The sequence below is a fragment of the Rhinopithecus roxellana genome, chromosome 12 (assembly GCF_007565055.1).
Source record: "Rhinopithecus roxellana isolate Shanxi Qingling chromosome 12, ASM756505v1, whole genome shotgun sequence".
Classification (NCBI taxonomy): domain Eukaryota; kingdom Metazoa; phylum Chordata; class Mammalia; order Primates; family Cercopithecidae; genus Rhinopithecus; species Rhinopithecus roxellana.
Genome location: NC_044560.1, coordinates 130,145,464 through 130,153,194, shown reverse-complemented (window position 1 = coordinate 130,153,194; position 7,731 = coordinate 130,145,464). Strand labels below are relative to the sequence as shown.

Genomic DNA, 7,731 nt, shown 5'->3' with positions numbered 1-7,731 from the left:
CCTGAGTGGCAACACGCAGGCGCAAGGTCGCGTGCCCTGCGCTGCGGGCTCTGATTGGCCGCCACGGGTAAGGGCACCGCCCAATGGGAGGTGTGGACAGTGAGGGGTCCCACACGCCCAGAGCCGAGGGTCTGTGTCAAGAGCGGCAGGGGCTGCAGGAGATAAGAGAAACGGGTGAGGGCGCCGCGGGGCGGGACGGGGAAGAGAGCGCTGGGTGGACGGAGAGGGCGGAAGGAAAACTAAGGGGTCTACAGGGATCGAAGAGCCTTGAGGCCTGCTCTAGGGCGGGAGCGGCGCGGGCTGGAAGGAGAGCGCTCCTTCCTGTGTGCCCTGAGGCTCCTTTAGTGTGCAGTAGCCTACGCTGGAACTCGCCCACCACCCACTGCTGCGAGCTCTCACCCGGCCGAGGAGATGAGTCTGGTAGGAGAAAAGCGTTGTAAAGCGGGAAAGTTGAATTTCCAGGGCCCTAGTGGGTTCCTTCCTGGAAAGACTTATTGATATACTGTGTGAAAAACCCCCATTCCTTTCCTAAGTAGTTCACAATTCAAGAGTGAGAGAAAGAATCGTAGACGAGGTAAGGGCAAATTTCAAGTCTCCTGGGCCACCTCGTAGACATTTATTGGGTACCTGCTTTGTGCAAGCTTTGCAGCAGGCACTGGGCCTCGCCCTAGGGGAGTTCTCTGTTGGAAATGGGACTGTAATCAAAGAAAAATGAAATTCTCGGGCCCCTGGTTGCCTACTTCCAGGAAGGTCCTTTGTGGAATGGCTGTTGTGTGCAGGGGCCTGGCAACTCAAAAATTAGGAAGGGGGTTGGAATAGTAGATAAAGTTTAGCTCCAGGTCCTTTAGTGAATAATTTACTCAAGGATTATTTATTGGGCATTAACTGAAAGCAGTGCCCTGTACTGGGCTGTGTATTTTGGGAATTCACAGTCTTATGGGAGAGTTGGTCTGGTAGAAATGGACTGTGCACAGGGACACTTAAACTCAGGATCGGCCAAGCAGTGGCTCACACCTGTAATTCCAGTGCTTTGGGAGGCCTAGGCGATAGGATTGCTTGAGCTCAGTAGTTCGAGACCAGCCTGGGCAAGATAGGGAGACCTTCTCTCTACAAATAATTTAAAAATTAGCCAGGGGCCAAGTGCGGTGGCTCATGCCTGTAATCCCAGCACTTTGGGAGATCATGGTGGGCGGACCTCTGGAGGTCAGGAGTTGAAAACCAGCCTGGGCAACATGGTGAAACCCCATCTCTACTAAAAATACAAAAATTATCCTGGTGTGGTGGTGAATGCCTGTAGTTCCAGCTACTTGGGAGACCGAGGCTGGAGAATTGCTTGGACCCAAGAGGTGGAGGTTGCAGTGAGCCGAGATCGCGCCACTGCACTGCGGCCTGGGCAACAGAGTGAGACCCTGTCTCAAAAAAAGGAAAAAAAAAAAATCTCCCAAAGTCTCACTTCCCACTGCAGCCTCGACCTCCTGTGCTCAAGTGATCAAACCACCTCAGCCTCCTAAAATGCTAGGATTGCAGACGTGAGCCACCACGCCTGGCCTGGGAGCATTTCTCAGTCACTAAATATGTACTGTGTGCTAGACATTGTTCTTGGCACTGGACATACTTCGGTGATGTACAGGCTAACCTCCTATCCTCTGGGTGCTTAATATGAGCAAATTTTTTTTTTTTTTTCTTGAGATGGAGTCTCTCTCTGTCTCCAGGCTAGAGTGCAGTGGCACAATCTGAGCTCACAGCAACCTCCGCCTCCTGGGTTCAAGCCATTCTCCTGCCTCAGCCTCCCAAGTAGCTGGGATTACAGGCATACACCACCATGCCCAGCTAATTTTTGTATTTTTTTAGTAGAGACAGGATTTCACCATGTTGGCCAGCATGGTCTCAATCTCTTGCCCTTGTGATCTGCCTGCCTCGGCCTCCCAAAGTGCTGGGATTACAGGCATGAGCCACTGCACCTGTCAATATGAGCAACTTCTATATGCAAGGCTGTAAACTAGACTCCACCTGCCTTCTGGCACTAATAGATTAGGTGAAAAAGAGGTAAAGAAGATGGGTTTGAATTCATGAGATTAGCTGCTAGGCCTGGGAGGGAGGCAGTCATTTGCTGAGTGTACTCTGAGTCCCTGCTGTGTGAAGGAGCCTGGGTGGGGTTCAGCCCACATACGTAGAAGGGAAGATGGGGCATATAGAGGGAAGTTTGAAAGTTAAAATTCATGTCCCTGCTCAGAGATTTTGTTGCTGACTGGAGCCTCCACAATGAATCAGACCCACAAACCCTCAGTCCAGTGAGGGACAGTGAGATGCCACCCCAAACTCATGATATTTACCATGATAGAGGTGACACAGGATATCATAGGAACCCTGAGGATGTAGAGATATCAGAGAAGGTTTCACAAAAGGTGCTGGGTAGGAGTTTGTCAGACAAAAAGAGGAGAGAAGTTTCTTGGCAGAGGGAATAGCAACATCAAAGACTTAGGGTACGAAAACAATCTTTCTGGAGAACTACACAGGATTACAGCTGACCTTTACAAGTACCAGGGACTTTGTGTCAGTACTACTTTTAGCCCCATTTTACAGGTAAGAAGACAATCTCAGAGGAAGTAAGTGGTAGAGCTCAAATTCAAACCAAGGGCAGTCTGGTTCCAGGGCCTGTGTTTTTAAACATTTGGGTGTATCTGTGTGTGTATATGTAAGAGGCAGAGGAAAAGTGTTGCACAAAGAGGAAACAGCACAGCAGGCAAAGGCTGTGGTATTCTCAGAAAAGGTGTGCCTGGCCCTCTCGGTAAAGAGGCCGGGCTGGCTGGGCCCGGCGTGGTGGCTCACGTCTCTAATCCCAGGACTTTGGGAGGCCAAGGCAGGCGGATCACAAGGTCAAGAGATCAAGACCATCCTGGCCGACATGATGAAACCCCGTCTCTACTAAAAATACAAAAATTAGCTGGACATGGTTTCACACAGCCGTAGTCCCAGCTACTCGGGAGGCTGAGACAGGAGAATCACTTGAACCTGGGAGGCAGAGGTTGTAGTGAGCCGAGATCGCACCACTGTACTCTAGCCTGGCAACAGAGCGAGACTCCATCTCAAAAAAAAAGAGGTCGGGCTGTTGGCTGGGGTGGTGGCTCACACCTGTAATCCCAGCACTTGGGAGGCAAAGGCAGGTGGATCACCTGAGGTCAGGAGTTTGAGACCAGCCTGGCCAACATGGTGAAACCTTGTCTCTACAAAAAAAAAAAAAATACAAAAATTAGCCAGGCATGGTGGCATACCCCTGTAGTCCCGGCCGCTCAGGAGGCTGAGGCACAAGAATGACTTGAACTCAGGAGCGAGAGGTTGCAGTGAGCCAAGATTGTGCCACTGCACTCCAGCTTGGGCGACAGACCAAGTCTCTGTCTCAGAAAAAAAAAAAAAAAGAGGCTGGGCTGAGTGCTGATTCTCTTCTGCAGGCTGCCATGGGGTGTTTGTAGGCTTCAGAGACATGGGATCACAGAACACCGAGGCAGAAACATTGGATTAAGACTTTCTGAGCAATAGAGGCTGGTGAGTAGTGGGATGGGCAAGAGAACTCCACCTCCCCTTGGTTTCCTGCTTTCTCACTGGCTCCTGCCCCTCTTTCTCCAGGCACTGCCTTCCCCACAATGGCAGAGGTGGTGGCTGAGGTGGCCGAAATGCCAACACAGATGTCACCAGGGGCAGTGGAGATGTCAACACCTATGTCAGGGGAGATGATGGAGATGTCAACAGAGGTGACTGAGATGACACCTGGGGAGGCCCTTGCCTCATCCCTCTTCTTCCAGCATCACCAGTTCATGTGCTCTGAGTGTGGCAGCCTCTATAACACACTGGAGGAAGTCCTCTCACACCAGGAGCAGCACATGCTTGCCGTCTCAGAGGAGGAGGCACTGACCACACAGAATGTTGGCCTGGAGCCGGAGCTGGTGCCGGGCACTGAGGGGCCCTTCCAGTGTGGTGAATGCAGCCAGCTCATCCTCTCCCCTGGTGAGCTCCTGGCCCACCAGGATGCCCACCTCCGGGAGTCTGCAAACCAGATCCAATACCAGTGCTGGGACTGCCAGGAGCTGTTCCCCTCACCCGAGCTGTGGGTGGCTCATCGAAAGGCCCAGCACCTTTCTGCCACGGTAGCTGAGCCACCAGTGCCACCTCCTTTGCCTTCCCCAACACCACTGCCTCCACCTTCTCCCCCATCCGAAGTCAAGATGGAGCCCTATGAGTGTCCTGAGTGCTCTACCCTCTGCGCCACCCCTGAGGAGTTCTTGGAGCATCAGGGCACCCACTTTGACTCCCTAGAGAAAGAGGAGCGCAATGGGCTGGAGGAGGAGGAGGAGGACGATGAGGAGGATGAAGAAGATGATGAAGAGACGGAGGATGAGGAGGCCATGGCAGAGATCGGTGATGCTGTGGGAGGTGACGAGTCCACAGCTAGCTGGGCTCAGGGCTGCAGGGACTGTCCCCAGCACCGGCCCTCGGCAGGGGCTCGCCGGCAACACCGGCGGACATCTCACAACCCGGCATCTGCTGCCCACCCCTTCCACTGCAGCCAATGTCAGCGCAGTTTCAGCTCTGCCAACAGGCTGCAGGCTCATGGGCGGGCCCACGTTGGTGGCACACACGAGTGTACGACCTGCTCCAAGGTCTTCAAGAAAGCAGCGTCACTGGAGCAGCACTTGCGGCTGCACCGCGGGGAAGCCCGCTACCTCTGTGTAGACTGTGGCCGCGGCTTTGGCACAGAACTCACATTGGTGGCCCACCGGCGGGCCCACACTGCCAACCCATTGCATCGCTGTCGCTGTGGCAAGACGTTCAGCAACATGACCAAGTTCCTCTACCACCGGCGCACTCACGCTGGCAAAAGCGGGGCACCTCCCACAGGAGCAACAGCTCCCCCAGCTCCAGTGGAGCCCACCCCTCCACCACCACCCCCTGCCCCACCTGCCCAGCTGCCCTGCCCACAGTGCTCCAAGTCCTTTGCCTCAGCTTCCCGGCTGTCCCGGCACCGGCGTGCAGTACACGGGCCCCCAGAACGGCGCCATCGCTGTGGGGTTTGTGGCAAGGGCTTCAAGAAGCTGATCCACGTGCGCAACCACCTGCGGACACACACAGGCGAGAGGCCCTTCCAGTGCCACTCATGTGGCAAGACCTTTGCTTCTTTGGCCAACCTCAGCCGCCACCAGTTGACCCACACGGGCGCACGTCCCTACCAATGCCTAGACTGTGGCAAGCGCTTCACACAGAGCTCCAACCTGCAGCAGCACCGGCGGTTGCACTTGCGGCCAGTTGCCTTTGCCCGCGCCCCCCGCCTCCCCATCACTGGTCTCTACAACAAGAGTCCCTACTACTGCGGGACTTGTGGCCGCTGGTTCCGCGCCATGGCGGGCTTGCGACTGCATCAGCGGGTCCATGCCCGAGCTCGGACTTTGACACTACAGCCTCCCAGATCACCACCTCCTGCCCCACCCCCACCCCCCGAGCCTCAACAGACTATCATGTGCACAGAGCTGGGGGAGACCATCGCCATCATTGAGACATCCCAGCCGCTGGCGCTCGAAGACACGCTGCAGCTGTGTCAGGCTGCACTGGGGGCCAGTGAAGCAGGCGGGCTCTTGCAATTGGACACAGCCTTCGTGTGACGCAGCTGAAAAGCAACAAAAGGGTTTGGTTGCAACAGCCAGTGTGGGTACCTCTGGGGAGATTGGACCTCCTCTGCCAAACTGGTCTGGTACCCACCGTGTGCCAGGATCCACCCTGGCCTCTTTTACCCACTGACTCCCCAGAACAACCCTTCCAGGCTTCTCTTGTCATCTTTCTCTGCCTGAGGGGAAACTGAAGCTCTGAGATGCAATGTGATCTGTACCAGGTCACCCAGCTACGCTGCAAAGCGGGTTGGCCAAGGCCCTTTGCACTGCATCACCCTGGTGCCCAGCAACATCAGGTAACCTTCACTGAGCACCAAGCTTATTCCAGGTCTGTGCTGGCCACTCTCATATACCTCTTCAGATCCTCTGCTTGTACCCCCAGCCCTTGCCTTCCCTGGATTTTGGGTACCTAGGACTTTGCTCTGCCTGGTGGAGGAGGGTACTTGATTTATCTGGGCTCCCTTTGTCTCAATTTTGACAGTGTGGAAGGAAATCTGTAGGTACCCAGGTCCTCAGCTCCAGACTGGGTGATGCTGGAGACCCAGGAGCAAGTCAGCACAGGCTCTGCCCACAGAAGGCATGCACAGTCTGATAGGAGAAACACACTAGTACAGATGCCTTGCTCTCTGAGTGTGTCTCATTGATTCATTCAGCCTGTGTGTCCTAAGGCCTCCCTCTTCACATACTGGGTGATGCTGGGGGCAGGGATGAGTCAGGCCTAAGGCTTCTCAGGGCTATGATGGGGATGTGCAGGGACAGTGGGATCCCAGGAAACAGACCTCCCTGGTGGAAGATCAGGAGTCAAGGACTTCCTAGAGGAGGTAGTCCCTGAAGGAAAAGTAGGCATCTGGTAGTGAAAGAGGAAAAAAACATTCCAGGCAGACAGCACTGCAAGAGGGTGAGCTCTTGGTATATTTGGAGACCATCCAGTTACTCATCTGACTGCCTAGCTGAGGCAAGCACCATACTGACCACTGTATGTGTACTATGATCCCAACAGCCTGTGACATAGATTTCAATATTATCCCTGTTGTACAGATTTTTAAAACTGGTGGCTGGGCACGGTGGCTCATGCCTGTAATCCCAGCACTTTGGGAGGCTGAGGCAGGCAGATCATGAGGTCAGGAGATCGAGACCATCCTGGCTAACACAGTGAAACCCTGTCTCTACTAAAAATACAAAAAATTAGCTGGGCGTGGTGTCGGGCGCCTGTAGTCCCAGTTACTCAGGAGGCTGAGGTAAGAGAATGGCGTGAACCCAGGAGGTGGAGCTTGCAGTGAGCCGAGATCGCGCCACTGGGTGACAGAGTGAGTCCATCTCAAAAAAAAAAAAAAAAAAAACTGGCCAGGTACGGTGGCTCACGTTTGCAATCCCAGTGCTTTGGGAGACTGAGGCAGGAGGATCACTTAAGGCCAGGAGTTCGAGACCAGCCTGGGCAACAGCAAGACCTCATCTCTACAAAAATTAAGTTAGCCAGGCCTCTGTGGCACATGCCTATAATCCGAGTGCTTTGGGAGGCTGAGGCAGGGGGATCACTTGAGCTCAAGAATTCAAGACTGGGCAAGAGAGTGAGACTTTATCTCTATTAAAAATAATAAAGATGGCCGGGCGCGGTGGCTCAAGCCTGTAATCCCAGCACTTTGGGAGGCCAAGGCGGGTGGATCACGAGGTCAGGAGATCGAGACCATCCTGGCTAACACGGTGAAACCCCGTCTCTACTAAAAAAATACAAAAAACTAGCCGGGCAAGGTGGCGGGCGCCTGTAGTCCCAGCTACTCGGGAGGCTGAGGCAGGAGAATGGCATAAACCCGGGAGGCGGAGTTTGCAGTGAGCTGAGATCTGGCCACTGCACTCCAGCCTGGGTGACAGAGCGAGACTCCTCAAAAAAAAAAAAAAATAATAATAATAATAATAATAAAGATTGGCCGAGCATGGTGGTGTACACCAGTATTCCCAGCTACTCTGGAGGCTGAGGCAGAGGCAGGATTGCTTGATATGGGTGAGATTGAGGCTGTAGTGAGCTGTGATCACACCGCTGCACTCCAGCCTGGGCAACAGTGCAAGACCCTGTCAC

The 7,731-nt window shown here is 54.1% G+C and overlaps 1 protein-coding gene across 4 annotated transcripts; it reads left to right on the top strand.

Moving 5' to 3' along the window:
* The first annotated feature begins 59 nt into the window (after nucleotides 1-59).
* Nucleotides 60-6,287, top strand: ZNF526 (zinc finger protein 526). Of its 4 annotated transcripts, none has more exons than XM_010358909.2 (3): nucleotides 60-174; nucleotides 3,450-3,543; nucleotides 3,625-6,287. In XM_010358909.2, the coding sequence occupies exon 3, from the start codon at nucleotides 3,642-3,644 to the stop codon at nucleotides 5,649-5,651; it is 2,010 nt and encodes a 669-aa protein (XP_010357211.2). In that variant the 5' UTR covers nucleotides 60-174; nucleotides 3,450-3,543; nucleotides 3,625-3,641; the 3' UTR covers nucleotides 5,652-6,287. The 4 variants fall into 4 exon arrangements, with proteins under 4 accessions (XP_010357211.2, XP_030769207.1, XP_010357219.2 ...); XM_010358917.2 differs by having other exon boundaries at nucleotides 164-420; XM_030913348.1 differs by lacking the exon at nucleotides 60-174 and adding an exon at nucleotides 1,896-2,583.
* The last annotated feature ends 1,444 nt before the right edge of the window (nucleotides 6,288-7,731 follow it).

What these genes read in the sequence shown, in the direction of transcription:
- ZNF526 (XM_010358909.2), top strand. Translation starts at nt 3,642, where the DNA reads ATGGCAGAGGTGGTGGCTGAGGTGGCCGAAATGCCAACACAGATGTCA.